At 35.1% G+C, this 14,912-nt stretch overlaps 1 protein-coding gene across 1 annotated transcript in view; it reads right to left on the bottom strand.

Moving 5' to 3' along the window:
- Positions 1-14,912, bottom strand: part of IL1RAPL1 (interleukin 1 receptor accessory protein like 1) — a 702,170-nt gene that overhangs the window by 612,247 nt on the left and 75,011 nt on the right. The window contains exon 2 of the mRNA XM_027724383.2: positions 1,894-1,999. Coding sequence (XP_027580184.1) covers positions 1,894-1,975 — 82 coding nt within the window. The 5' untranslated portion in view covers positions 1,976-1,999. The remainder of the gene's footprint in view (positions 1-1,893; positions 2,000-14,912) is intronic.

Genomic DNA, 14,912 nt, shown 5'->3' with positions numbered 1-14,912 from the left:
AAACCAAACCACAACAAAAGCAAACCAAGCACCATCACACATGTTACTACATTCCACCTATGTCTGAGGAAGTTCTTCCAATTTAAATCACAAAAAAACATGATCAAAGGCAGATTTCAGTAAATAAGAGACTTTTGCTTCACACACAGTATGACAAACCGCCCCCGATCTCACACGAAAACATCAAGAACCCCATGTTGCAGTGAAGCATGATCCAAAGATTTTCATTATAGCTTTTCCTTTATATTACAACAGGTTCAGAAAGTATTCTATACATCTTGAAAAGTTTTGTAAGCTCTTTTTTTTGCTGGACAGCAATTATATTATTTTCCTGATCGGAATTTAATTGCATATTTACACTTTTCCTTGCACTGGTTAATCAGAGGAAGATGATACAGGCAAAAATTATGAAATAAAATACAAAGACAACCCAAGTTCTTATTATCATCACTTTCAAGTAACAAGTATCTGATGACTGGTCATTTTTTTGTTCCTTAAGAATGGATGCCTTTGAAAAATTTACTTTAGGATGTTCAATAATCTTTGTATTAAATTTGGATTAAGGGGTCTTAAAGCTAACAAGCATTAAATCTTAATCAAACAGAACACTCTACCCAGACACATTCAAAGGATATCTACGTTATCTATCTAGGCCTCAACATCCTACTATAAACATGTCAACCCACCACCAGCTCCTTTGCTCTGTACACAAACGGTATATTTCAGTTTTCTTGAGTTCAAATAACCCCAAATATAATTTTATCTTGAGTCTTGATTGAGGAATACCTTAATTTATAGTAGTACTCCTTATTTGCCTTCCCTCAATCTACATTTCCAGGCACTAAGATATTGGAGACATAACTAGTTTCATTATTTTGTCACAAATATAATCCATTGAAAATACAAGACATGATTTAAGCTGTTGGCCAAAATGAATAAAGACCTGTGTTCTCCCCAAGCTCCAGCTTACAACTACTACCAACCAAAATACAAAAACAAATCAAAGCCAGACTTCTGGAAGAGCAACAAAAGCTACCTAAAACACCCCAATGCTAAACGGAAAATGACTAGCAACAACAAACCTAATTAATTAATTCCATCAACAAGGGATTAAGACTTTCATTAAGGATTTAGTTTTCTTTAGTGCTATACAGCAAGACATTTTGCATAAGTAGTATCCTATTTTGTTTTTCACTATCCAATGAAAAGCCAAAGAGAGGAAAACTAGAATTTTAGGGTGACAGGGAAAAAAATGAGCACAAAACTACCCAACTGCCTCAGTACTGCTGTTCTCTTTATTTACATATGAAGATGATTCATCTGTAGTAACACTATGAAAGATGTTTGGTAAACACATCACCCTCTACTTGGTTTCTGAAAAACTGCCTCTATTTTCTTCACTGAATTAAACTCTTCAACCATGTTTCAAGTATCCCTTTAAAAAAGCCAAATTTTGCTGCTCACTTTTCATGGGTATTAAATTTAATGTGTTTGATCTATTTGTTGTGTTACAAAAATCAGTTGCTTGAACGAAAACTCTATGATCTTCATTTCCAAAATTATATAGTCAAACAGATAAATCCAGTATCATAACAACACTGACTGCAACAAAGTCTTTTAAGTCAGATAGTTCTGGGAATAACTTTCCTTCAACAGATGAATGGTTACATTCAGTTCACATTACATATCTGATTTTAATATTTTTGGGTTTTTTCACCAAGTCCACAGGACACAGTAGTCTAAAAATATATAGAAATATCTTTTTTGCTGCAGAATTTGAAATTCTCCTAACAATGTTCCAAACCACCATAATAATATCCTAGTATATACTTGCAAACATTAAGCACTTCTTTCCAAACCACATTGTAACCACAGAGATAAAGATTTACTTACCTGATCCCCTTTTGGTCACAACCTTCAAGCTCTGAGTTAGAGTAGCATACAAGAGAACCAAGTTGGGAATAGGAGCTTTCATCTTCTGTCTTTCTGTGACTGCTTCCTAGAGTACCAAAAAAAGAAAGAAACACTGATTGTACATTAGTGCTGAAACAACCTTAAACTAAATAATCATAACATTGACCTTGTGGGAAAGCTAAATACAGTTTTTTCTGAGTAATTTAATGCACTAAAAATTATCTATTTTTTCTTTAAAAAATTATATAAACTAAAATCACCATATAATAAACACATGCACACAGCACATTTAACCCTGGAGTTTAAGTTACAATTTTGTCTACACATTAAAATTTCATTGTGTCCCTGTTAAAACTTTATAACAGATCTCCTGGAACACCTAGTTCTTTCTTTTCATCATGTAATCTATTCTGCCCCCACCAAGAGGAAAAAGAAAATAATGCCCTTCTTCATTGGTTTTGCTCCCATTTATTATTATCACAAATTAAGCACAAGATTCACAATGAAATTGAGCACAGATTAAAAACAAATCTTGTCATCTTCTTAGGAACAGCGAAAGGGGAAACATAAAAGTGCACCAGAAGAACCAATAGAGACACTTGTAACTTCCTCTTAGGAGAGCAAGTTCCCATGAGCAAGTTCAAACTAACATATTCACTGCACTAAATCAAAAGTAAATGTTAATTAGAGTGGAAAGAAGTGGAGCATACACTATGTCTAAGCCTTCACCCCTAAGATGTGAATAAAAGTTTTGCATTTCTATTTTCTTACTCTGAGGATTAAGTGGTATAAGCAGCTGGTGAAAGCAGGGACCAAACATTTTGTTAATTCCCCATATAACTAAGAAGGTGCCATCTACTCATGATGATTATCAGCTTTCTTCTGGAATGGCTGATAGGACTAACATCTAATATTTCAGTGTGTTAAAAAGGGAAAGGGAGGTCAAATCCTCTGTCTAGTCAAGCTAGACAGTAACCTATCTGTGCTATCTATATTCATGACAGGAGCTTATGCAAAAATATTCCTGTCTAATGGGGGATGAAAAAGGGCTGGGATCAATGGTTCTTTAATATTATAAATAAGACCCAGATTAAACCAATGTGGTTTTGATATTGACCTCTGTTAATCACAGCACTGGACAGCAACTGAAAAAAATCTCAGAAGGAACCACATACTACAAGCTTTGATTTCTAAAGAGACAGTGAATCTTTTGCACTTTCATTGATAGGTTACTGACTATCCAAGACATTTTTTGAAAGCAGTATCTTAAAAAATCTTCATCTTAGAAGAGAACGGGTTAGAAATAAGAAACAGTAGGAGTGTAAAAAAAGCACATTATGGGAAGAATTGCTTAAACAATATATAATATTATATAAACAATATATAATATTATATAAACAATATATAATATATTCATATATAATCCATCTTAAAGCTTAACATTTCAAGACATTTCAGAACTAAGCACAAACCCACTGCATTTATTATTATGACTTTATTAAAGATGAGAGAGTGAGAGAATATATTTTGACAACAGTTTGTGATATCTTATTTTTATAACAATATTTGTACTCACAGAGAAACACAGAAGCATTTGCTCATTCATTGGCTGTGAATAAGCTTCCACATTTTAGCATTACAGGTGAAAGACTGTCATTTGACTCCATTCACATGATATTTCAGAAAATTTAGGCAATAAATTTAGGCAAGAAATTAAATATGAAATATGGGATTACTAGGAGGTAAATTATGTGTAATGCTAATACTTTTAGTTAAGTTTAAAATTTAACAAAGTACCATGACCACTGGCAGTTATAAATAATATAGATCCTTAGAAATTTAGAAGCTAGAAATAAAGGTTAATTTTCCAGGGACACAGTGAGTAGATACCCCAATGTTTTATGCCACATTTTACTGCAGAACTTAGTCAAGCTTTCTGAAATCAAAATCTCATTTCTCAGTCACTGCACTAACTGATGCCGCAGGAAATCCTGAAGCTGATATCTTCAGCCTCCGGGGTACTAGCAAGAGTCAGCTCCTCGCTCTGTGTGAGCCTAATAAATACTGCCCAAAGAACCACAGGAATTTACCATGCAATTACAAATCCACTAAACAGGTTCTGACTGTGAAAGCATATCCAAACACATCCTTTCTGACCATACATCAAAAGACAATATTGCTGATCACTGTGAAATAAATGCAAATATATACATACATTTGCATATATGTGTGTGTATGCATGTATGTATGTATTCATTTGTATTTATGGATACTTTTGCAGTGAAACCATGGAGTAGCTATAAAGCTTGATTCTACCAAAGCAAGTCCCAGTAAATACAAGAATAAGAAACAGTTCAGTAAACTAAAATTTTCTTTTGGTCTATGCATATATCACTCATTTAAGTTGCAAAATCAACAAGGAGAACCACTATTACAATAGTATAGCAAGAATTTCATTTTAGTCACACCACTGTGGCAGCCATTCTCATGCACATTTATTCTGAGATTCAGGTCTAACTTAAAGGCATAAGAAAAATTGGCTGCTGCCTACACTGTGGCAAATCCCTCAAAAGTAAAGTCTGCCATTGTCTTTGGAGACACTACAAAAAAATTCCTGCTAAAGGGAAAAAATAAGGGAGGAGTGACTCCCAATAGCAGCTATTGCCTCCTTGCAGCAATGAGCAACACATCAGATGTTAAATAGGCTCCCCCCAGAGTCTTCCAACCCTTCTCTTCTGTTTACACTCCCCTTTGTGGAGGAGGAGGAGAAGTTTTTCTAGTCTTTCCTTCATTTTAAAAATCAAATGCTCAAACAAAGAAAATGCAAAGAAGTAAAAATCAGTATATAGGATCTAGTGCCTTAAGGCTTTGGATGGTTGGAAAATCTGCCTCATGTTATTCATACGACTGACTCAAAACAGATACTTAACATCTCATGTGCCTTGTTCTGGGTGGATGCCTCAGAAATTGGCTATTCTAGAAAATGTCACCCTCGTGAAATTGGTTGTGAAAACATAATAAGCAAGTCAGAAGAAAATAAAAAAGGAATATCCCAAGGGGAATCCCACAACAAGTCAACAGAAAATGCCTTCACTGCTGCAATGACTATGCCTGAGGCCTAGACACTGTAACATATTCAGGTAGCTTTTAAACTAAAAAAAAAAAAAAAAACCAAACAAAAAAATGCATAATTCTGAGAAATCAAGTTCTTAGCACTAACTGGACTGTGATATCTCATGAATTGGAAATAGTTTTCTTTCAGCAATGAATTTTTAAGAGACTATTACACTAGTCAATTAGCTGTAATTTAATTTTTTTTAATTACATTAAGAAATTCTGATTTTAACAAGCAGACCAAGTCTGCTGATTTTTTAAGCATTAGGTAGATAAACATCTTACATACCCACCCATAAAAATTATTTTAATGGTTACTTGTTTTCCTGATTTTCAGTTACTTTCAATAAAAATCTAAGACAATGTATGGTAGTTATAAACTTAATTGCTGGTTTTCAATTTACATCAATTTTAGCATGTTTTAGATACTCTGGCCATACAACTGCTAAACACTATAAGTGAATAGTAGACTAAGAAAATCTTTAAGAATGAGGGATTTTTGGTTGCTTTTTCTTTATACAATAGCAAGGATTGAAATATTTTTCATCTTTAAGTAGAATTGGCAACTTCAAACTTTCAGTAATGAGTTGTTTGTTTGCATGAACCAAAACACTGAAAAAAATATTGAATACTTCTGCATAAATATATTTCACACAACTTTTAACTGGGCATGTTATTAATTTTTTTTAAAAGTCTTTTCTGTAGGTGTCATTGTTTAACACAAAAATGGCATAGCATGGCATCTGTATCGCCATGTATCTAATTTTTCAGTTGAGGCAGAAGTAGAAATACAGCCGCATCTCAAAACTAACATTCTTTGGGGAAATGCCAAGAATGCTTTTTTTCTTAAATTATCATAAATACTCACTGTGAGGAAAATGCATACATAAAGACACATGCTTCCCAAAACAGCTCAGTAGACATAAAATTAACAATAGTAAAGCAGTTCCTCATAAGGCAGGAAAATAAAAAAAAAAAAAAATCTGATTTCTTAATTTTACCTATGTTCATTATGAGTCTTTCCCAAAACTTGAACTGAACTTAACTGAAGTAAGAAATTTTCCATGGGCTCAGTCCCTTACAATAACTTTAAGGGGTTGATTCTCAGTTGACCTATAAATGCTAGCTGGCTGTCATTAATTTGAAAATAATTTTTCTTCTAACTTTGAAGAATATTCTTTTATACATTTTCAAAACTGCTGCATTATCTTTCTCCTAAATACATCCTTCAAAGAAAAACAAAAAAAATTGCAGGATCCTCTGAACCATGGAAGATACTTCATGACTGTTCCATGGCAATGACATAAAAGTGCTGGTAAATTTTGACTGAGTAACAAAATTACAAAGAAGCACCACCTGAATACATAAGAAACAAACAAAAATGCCTGTTCAGTAATAGTGTCTTTTTATGTGGCATTTCTTTACAAATACCTGAATAGTATGACATTAGATCCCATAAAGTGTAAAAAATACTGGTATCATATTATTGGTATAATATTTGGTACGTCCAGATCAAAACTCAAGCAGCTTGAAAAAAAACTGCTTTAAATTCCTAAAATGTAAGGAAAAATTAAAATTAGAATGAATGTGATTTCATAAACAAATGTCAATTCATTGTCATGATCTGTCCTAGAACAGTAGAAGAACTCTAGCAATTCTTAAAATGTTAGCTAGAAGAAAATATACCTGTTTCAAATACAAAAGTTTATAAAATAAATCCTTTCCAAAGTCCTAGAAAACAAAAAGATTCAGCAAATCAAATTTTCAGAAACCAGTCGTAAGCACCAGAAAGGTGTTTTGCTTTTTTTTTTTTTTTTTTAATTACATTTGTTTTTGAAATCACCCTGTTCCTCCATGCTAAGCAGCATTCCTAAGTTCAAGCAAGTTGTGACTCAGAACAAAACAACACCAGAAAAACAAACAAACACAAAAAGGAGATAATTAAAAAAGCACTAAGTTTTGAAGGATTGGTGACAGTGTTTTAAGCTGTGATAACCAAAAGCCAATATATATAACCTGTCTTGCAGAGCACATTGTGAACAGGAATTCAGTAGAGCCTTTGGAGAGCTTTCCAATCAACTGCATTATCACTTTTCCTATTAAACCTGATTCTCATTACTACCTTCTTTTAAAGACACTTTTTACTGCTAAGATTTTCATCTCCTTAGGACTCCATCCACCGTGCAAGGTATAGTACACATGGCAATCTGTCTGGAGAAATTTAAGATCATTCCATGTGTCTCTCTGTATAAAAATATAATCTACCATTCTCATAAGTTTCCATTAAGAAACTTAATGATATAAAAGAATTAAAAACGATTCTACAGGGAAGAAATCTTCTCTCAGAATTAGAAGAATCCTGATGTTGGGCTGAATATTTATTTTCCTAATCTTGCATAAAAAAGTAATGTCAACAAGAGTATTTGAACTGATCATGATGGACTATCAAACATTAATATTTTGCACACTGATTAGATTGCTTAATGTGTTTCTAAATATTTCATTAAGTGACTTTTTTGTGTGGTAGATAATAGATAAAATTTCTAGATAGTGTTTTTTCTATTATGAGACAAATAAGTTGTAGCAGATTGTAGATACCTGAAATGTAACACATCATATGTTTGAGAATCCTCCATTGAAGAAACAGTTGAACATCTTGTCCCTCTGAACCATAGATTGGAATAGCTGAAAACTATCTGACACACATTTTGGGGAACTGCCAGGGCTGAGAAGAGAAAGTACAGCTTCAGGAGAGATATAATAAAGAGAGATGACAGTCTCTTTCCAACGGTCTCATAGCACCTTGTAGAATCCAGGTCAGCAGGGTGTCCTTGCCAGTCCCAGATAATTCACCAAGCTAGCTCAGTCAGTCAAAAGTGCTGATGTAAATAGGGCAGGAAATAAAATCCTTGGGTAGTGAGACAGTGAGTTGTTTACTATTAGGGTAAGGGAAAAATGGATAGACACGAGCCTCTCTGTTCATTACTACGAGCCTTTCCTGGAGATAAAGAAATACAACAGCCTTAGTTTAAAACAATCTAATATTGTTAGTACAAGTAGATGCCTCCCTCTTAATAGTTTACCACTCCTGATCACAAGGAAATAAGAATCTGAACCTAGGAAAGGTTTTTGCAACAAAAAAAATGTAACCATTTTGGACTAACACACTTGACGGAACCAACACATCTAGTAGAATAAACAAGAAACAAGTGCTAACGATGCTGATTAGCCTGATGGATTAGGGGAAAAGTTGAAATCATAATTTCTTTTTCTTTACAGAAAACAAAAAAAAAATTATAACAACCTGGCAGTAAACTTATAGACAATACTCAAAATTTAGCTCAACAGCAATGTTTACAGAAAGCTAGTTGAAAATGGTTGCTGTGCTACTTAGCTTCTAAAGGCAGATACACTAGAAGTGTAGAAAAGAATAAATAAAACAATTTACCCTTTTCATAGGCTTAAATATATAAAGTCAGATAAAAAGGAAAAATTCAAAGACCATCAATGTGGTTCTGAAGGGTTGCTCTTCCAAAAAAAGTAAAAGGCCTTTCTTCCAAATCTGTGTATGTGTGTGTATGGGTAACCAATATTCAACTTATGGCATGGTTTTGGCATGTGAAATATCTAACCCCAATTATCTGCTCTTGCATTGGTTCCTTGACTACTCTATATCTTTGCTTTTTGAGGGTAAGTAGCCTTGTTGTAGCAAGATGAAATTCCACCTCTGTCAAAACTGACAAAACAAAGTTTTAATGCTGTAAATATGATTTTGTTGTATAATTCTAATTGCTTGTTTTTTCAGGCAACTAAATGAGCTCCTAAAATATTTACAATAGCAGTAGACTAATAGAAACATAAAATCACAGAGTGGTTTCAGGTTGGAAGGGACATTAAAGTTGACGATATGTCCATGTCGCTGAAAAAGATGTTAAACAGTGCTGGTCCCACTGTCCCTGAGGACACTGCTCATCACTATCTCCACTTGGACATTGAGCTGTTCACCACAACTCTTTCAGTGAGACTGTTCAGCTCATTCCTTATCCACTGAGTGCTCCAGCCATCAAATTAACGTCACTTCGGTTTAGAGACAAGGATGTAATGCAAAAACCCAAGTAGAGGACATCAGTTGCTCTTCCCTCATCCACCACCACTGTAATTCTGCCACAGAAGACCACCAAACTTGTCAGGAATGATTTGCCACTAGTGAAGCAATGTTGGCTGTCGCCAATCACCTCCTTATTTTCCATTACCTTTGCATAGCTTCCAGGAGGATCTGCTCCATGATCTTGCTGGGTACCAAGGTAAGACTGACCATCCTGTAGTTTCCTAGGTCTTCTTTATTTCCCTTTTTAAAAATGGGGGCTATATTTCCCCTTTTCCAGTCTGTGCTAAGTGTATTCACTACACATGTATGGAGAATTCAAACTCCTTTTCTACATATGGCAAGTTTTCAAAGACTAGCTATTTGCAGCAAAACCACTGCAAAACAGTTAGAATACTCTATTTTCCTATATGAGCACTTTTCTCCCATTTTCTAATTTCTGAAGAGTAGCAGTTATGTAATGACATAATATGTTTGAAAAAACAAATTGGTAAGATGTAGCTTAAAGTAAAAGAAGAATTAAATTTTTTAGCTTAAGTTAGGATAAAAGCCCTCTTTAAAAAGTTTGCTCTTTATGAAATTTTCTGAATAGATACTTCATAAAATAAGCATGCTCCTCCTCAGTTACTGACAGAAGATTCTAGGTATTTTGACAATCAAAAAGCATACAAGAATGATTTATTTCCAGAATTCTCTATATAGTACCTCCCATCTGATTCACTAATCAGAGAGACATTTTCCCTCAAAATGAAAAAAGACAGAAGGACATGGAAGATGAAGCTCCACTGTGAATATTCTGACAGATTGTTTACACACAAAATAATAACCCCCCTCACTGTCTCTAAGATATCTGTTTATGTAACACTAACATCAATGGTTTTCCACAGCTGACACCTGTAACACAATTTGACTAACACAAGGTAATCTTAGAGCACAACTTGTTTCTGCTTTAATGCTTACTCTATCCTGGGCTTTTAGATGTTAGGGAACTGATCTGTAATTTACATTACACTTCATACTATATGAGCTCACTTTGCATTTTAGAGTTGTGAAAAGAGAGAAATAAGTGTTTCATTTATCCCCTCTCTCTCAAAGGCTAACTGACAAGCCCTTTACACTTGTTCAAACCAGATTTTGACAACATGCTGTCAGATCCTGAGATCACTGCTGGGCCTGACTGTCCCTGCCCAACCTTCCCTGAGACTTTCCCCCATGGGCCTGGGACACCATTTCAGCTCATTCCAAGGATGTCAGTCCCTGCCTCTGTGACACTGCAGGAGTGTTGGTCTCCAGCTCTGTGTCTGGCCCTGCCTGGATGGTATCAACATTCAAGGAGCCAGTCTTAGCATGGATTCCTCATAATTATGCTGCTTCCCACTCTCTCTCATGTCATTTCCTTCTGTTCTTGGCTAAAGTCCCTGGCCCTGGCTCACCACTTGTCATGTCAGGGGCTGTTGACAGACCCCATAACCACTGCCCTGCTCAGAGACTGTGGAACTGCACCCCCTGGGTGAGGGCACAGGCTATGCCAGTGCCACTCTTGAGGTCAGACAGTCAAACCTCACCGCACCCTAACATCTTGCTCCTTAAAGAGGTCTGAAAGAATAACTATTGATTATGTCTGTCTTAAACCTGTTCATTTCCAATGGGAGAAAATTTCTCACATTTAATACTACAAATGACCCAGTAAGAGTTGCTGCTTCCCCTTGAAAATGCATGGATTGTAAATAGTTTTGTGTTTACAGAAATGATAATAAAAAGCTTTAGAAGTTCACAATTTTATCAATTATCTATGATATAATTATTTAAGATGTCAGCAGACTATAAGAGAGATCACATATAAAAACATTTGAGCAGCAACAACTCAGTATCTATATGGGATTACACAGGCAAGTTACTGCCTGATAAAGACAAAAGAGTCCGTGTTGTGAATTTGCCGTTTGTTACACGAACAAGGACGTGAAGAGAAATATGCACACAAAGGATGTAAACTTTACAATTCAGATACAGTATCCTGCGTAGCAAAATTAAAAGCAGAACAATTTCTACAAGGATTATCATCATTAAATTGGTTTGTAAAGGATTCAGGCACTGATGATATGTAACTATAATAATGGTGGGTATAGCACAGCAGCTCTTTCTGCTCTGTTCCGCACACCATCACTGTGAGCCAGCTTTCCTACAGCACTGACAATCATATCACAGTTTTATAGGTCCTGATCTATTGCTATAAAGACTAGAAGGGTAAAAGGAAGAAAGGATTGTAAATGGTGCTAAAACTTCTCCCATTAAAACTGTAAAGCATTTAGCTGCACTGAACAAGATAACTTTGAAACTGCCCAGCCTTATCATTCAGTTTGGGATGACAACCATTAATCCTACTTCAGTTTTAGTGTTGATCTTGTTCCTTTGTTTAGCTAGTTTTTGAAAAGCATATCTCCATATCTTTAATTTCTGGTCAAACTGCTTGCTAGTTGCCTGCCCTAGCACCAACCAGTTACCTAATAATCCCAGTGCAGGAGAAACTTTCATTGCTTGAGTAGAAAGTAGCAGACACATGATGCTATTGCTTATTTTCAGCTGTAATTTAAATCTGTACTGAGATCCAAGATCAAAAAGCAATGGCCTAATCAAGTACTGTCTTTAAGTGCTGCTGAATAGTATTGCTTATTAATAGCAGCAATTTATGATTTGACACTAAGAGGAAGCAGAAAGTTTCAGAAGAAGAGATTCCTGTTTACCAATGTGTTATTAATAATGAGTAGCCATGAAATACGTAATATCCAAACTTAATGCTGCAACATCCTGGTGGATAACAACTGCTGTTCCAAAATTAATTTCAGATTATAACATGGAAAATATACATCAAGTAAAGATTTACATATATCCAGGTCACAGGCTGAGTATTAAACTAAGTTGCAGTACATTCAGTATGTTTCTGGCAGTTCTCATAGCTGGGAGTGAGCTATTATAATGATACTTTTTAAAATCTTGATTTGAAAATAATAATCAAAAAAAAAAATCAAAAAAACCTTCTAAGAATAACTTCTCTGGAAATTACTAACATTTTGTCCCACCATGACAGGTACTCATCTACCCATTCAATACTGATGTATCAGGATGAGACTGACAACCATTCTGGTCTGTAATCCCAGAATTCTTCCTTTCCTATAGAAGTATTAAAACTATTAAGCCAGAACTTGTCTCCTTCTGCTTCTTTTTCCAGGCCTCTGAATTTAGAATGCCCAGCTGCACAGCAACTTGTTTTCTCCAGAAATTATTGAGATTGCTGTCATCAAAATAATTGGATGAGGCATTTGGGAAATGTGGGTTCAAGTCCTTCAAATTAAGAAGTCTTACAAAATGATGCTTCCAGTTCCTGGGCATGTGCTGTAACTCCATAACACACACACACATTGTGTGCTTTCAAAGGAGTAGTTTGTGCCAAGTAAAATGTTAACTTGTAAAATAAATGCAGCAAATGTTTATGGGTAACTCATTCAAAACTATTCAGTTAATTTCCACGCTGTTGTACAGAGCAGAATGATTCTCATCATATTCACTAAACATAAAAGTAGAGCATTCCATAAAATTTTATCAGCTCCTATTGTGAAAGCCCCCAGGATGTTTTAAAAGCTCACTAGAAATGCATCTAGTTTCTACAGAATTCAAAGCTAAACCTAAGTTTATTTGTCCATGAATCCATGTTATTGACTGTCTACTTTATGCCAATAAATTATATATACAAAATCTATATTCAGGATAACACTGCTGAGGTTTTACCTCCTTGAAAAAACAATGTCTAAAATGTAAGATTTTTGATGCATTCTAAAAATATATGCAACAACAGTTGATGCTTATATTATTTCCACAGGATTTTGAATTCAAGCACATACTCCCTCCATGCACACTAAGAAAGAACATGATCATTCGCTCTCTAATAGCAGCCAACCCAGACTCAATGAAAAAAGTACTTTTTGGGTTGCTGCAGAAGTAGCAGAAGGCCCACAAGAAGTGACAATCATCCCTCTGTTCCTGTCTCTCGATTTTTTGAGGCTGTTGTGCTCATATATTGATTGACAGATTAGAAGTGATAAATTTATTTCACAGTCAGTGAATCTGACACCACACACACAAACCTCATTAACTCTTCATTGGTTATAACACTAGGAGATTAATAAGAGCTATTAGAGGCACTAAATAAACTAGAAGTAGACCAGTTTATGGGGTTCCAGTACTTTCTTTTTCTTTTTTTTTTTCTTTTCTTTCTACATTTAGTTAGATGAGATTATTCTGATGAAGAAATTTGAGCTAGGGCTTCCAAACCCCAATTCTCCTGTGAGAGTCCCCCATTGTTTCATCAGGATGAGTAAAGGACAATAGTTTGGAAGGCTAGATACTAAGTGGCCTTATAAACAGCTTGTTGTTAGTTCCTCATTATTCTTTAATTGTTTATGTAATGGGAAAAATATTTTGATTATTATACTTCCAGATTAAGCAAAGTGGGATGAATTTCTTGACTGTTTGAGGTCAGTGACAGTATTGGAAATTATCCAGACTACAGAAACAATACAAAAAAACAGATAAAACTCTAGAGAAACAAGTGTAAATTGTCAAATTAAGAAGATCTAATCAAGCAAATGCAGAAAGGATGAATAACAGCTGGCTAGGCATCGGTTCTGTACCAAAGGATCTATCAATTGAAGTAGATTAGAAACTGAATACCAGCCAGACTACACTTCCTAAAAAAAAGTTAATTGCCATACTGGGATGTGCACACAGCAGGGTAATTGCGGAATCTTTATCTTTAGGATCTAAGAATATTTTAAAAAGTGCATTTAACATTTGCACACATTGACTCACTACAGCTGATCTTGACATTGGGCAGAGGAATAATTTCATTCCATGCTTTTGATTCTATGAAACCAATGGTAAAAAGGCACAAAAAAAAAGTTAACAGTCATTCATCTGGTATACCTTGTCCTGTTTGCTCTACCTGTTTTGCTAGATGTACATTTTAGGAGCACTGGTTAATATCATGTTCTGTTCTGTTCACTGGACCAAAGGCCTTATTATAGAAAGAATAGGAGTAGCACACACACGGTAATAAATTAGGTAAACTAAACGTTTGAATAAGATATAGAAGGCCCGAAGCCAGGATTTTGCAAGCTTGAAGAATTCAGGTCACCTAAGAAGAGGTCAAATCGAGGAAGGTGTCCGTGGCAACCACCAGAGGGATGAAGGCTTGAGGAGAAGACCCCCACAGTAGAAGACTGTGCATGCCTGGAAAGACTCCTCCCAGAGACTGGCCTACTTATTAATATGTATGTTAAATGATGTAACCATGTATCTAAAGTATATAAAATGGCTTGCTTTTGCACTTTCAAGTCGAGCAAGTTTGTCCAGCATGAGCTGGCTTGCTCCCAAAATGGAATAAACAAATACCTTGCTGCTTAAAGATGAAAAGTCTCTGAGCAGTTAATCATTCCGAGGTTTTTCGGCATCAAAACTTCCCCTGAAAATAAAAGTCGGATGTCTACGAAGTTCACACATTCTGGAACATACTTCTTCAAAACAAACAAACAAGGAATAAAAGAGTTGTTAAGAAAGAGTAAGAGTGTAAAGCACAGAAAATGGTCAGTTCACCAGTACTGGTGGCAGCCACTGCCCAGAACGTGTCATTTAGAGACAAATGATAGTCCTAAAAAGACTCATTTAACAGCCAGTGCAGTCAACATAAGTAGAAATATCATTTTTTATTGACCTGTTCAACATTATC

This window comes from Pipra filicauda, unplaced genomic scaffold (assembly GCF_003945595.2).
Source record: "Pipra filicauda isolate LSUMZ 115617 unplaced genomic scaffold, ASM394559v2 scaffold257_size1096998_pilon, whole genome shotgun sequence".
Classification (NCBI taxonomy): domain Eukaryota; kingdom Metazoa; phylum Chordata; class Aves; order Passeriformes; family Pipridae; genus Pipra; species Pipra filicauda.
Note: the sequence above shows the minus strand (reverse complement) of the source record. Positions and strands in the feature narration are given on the sequence as shown.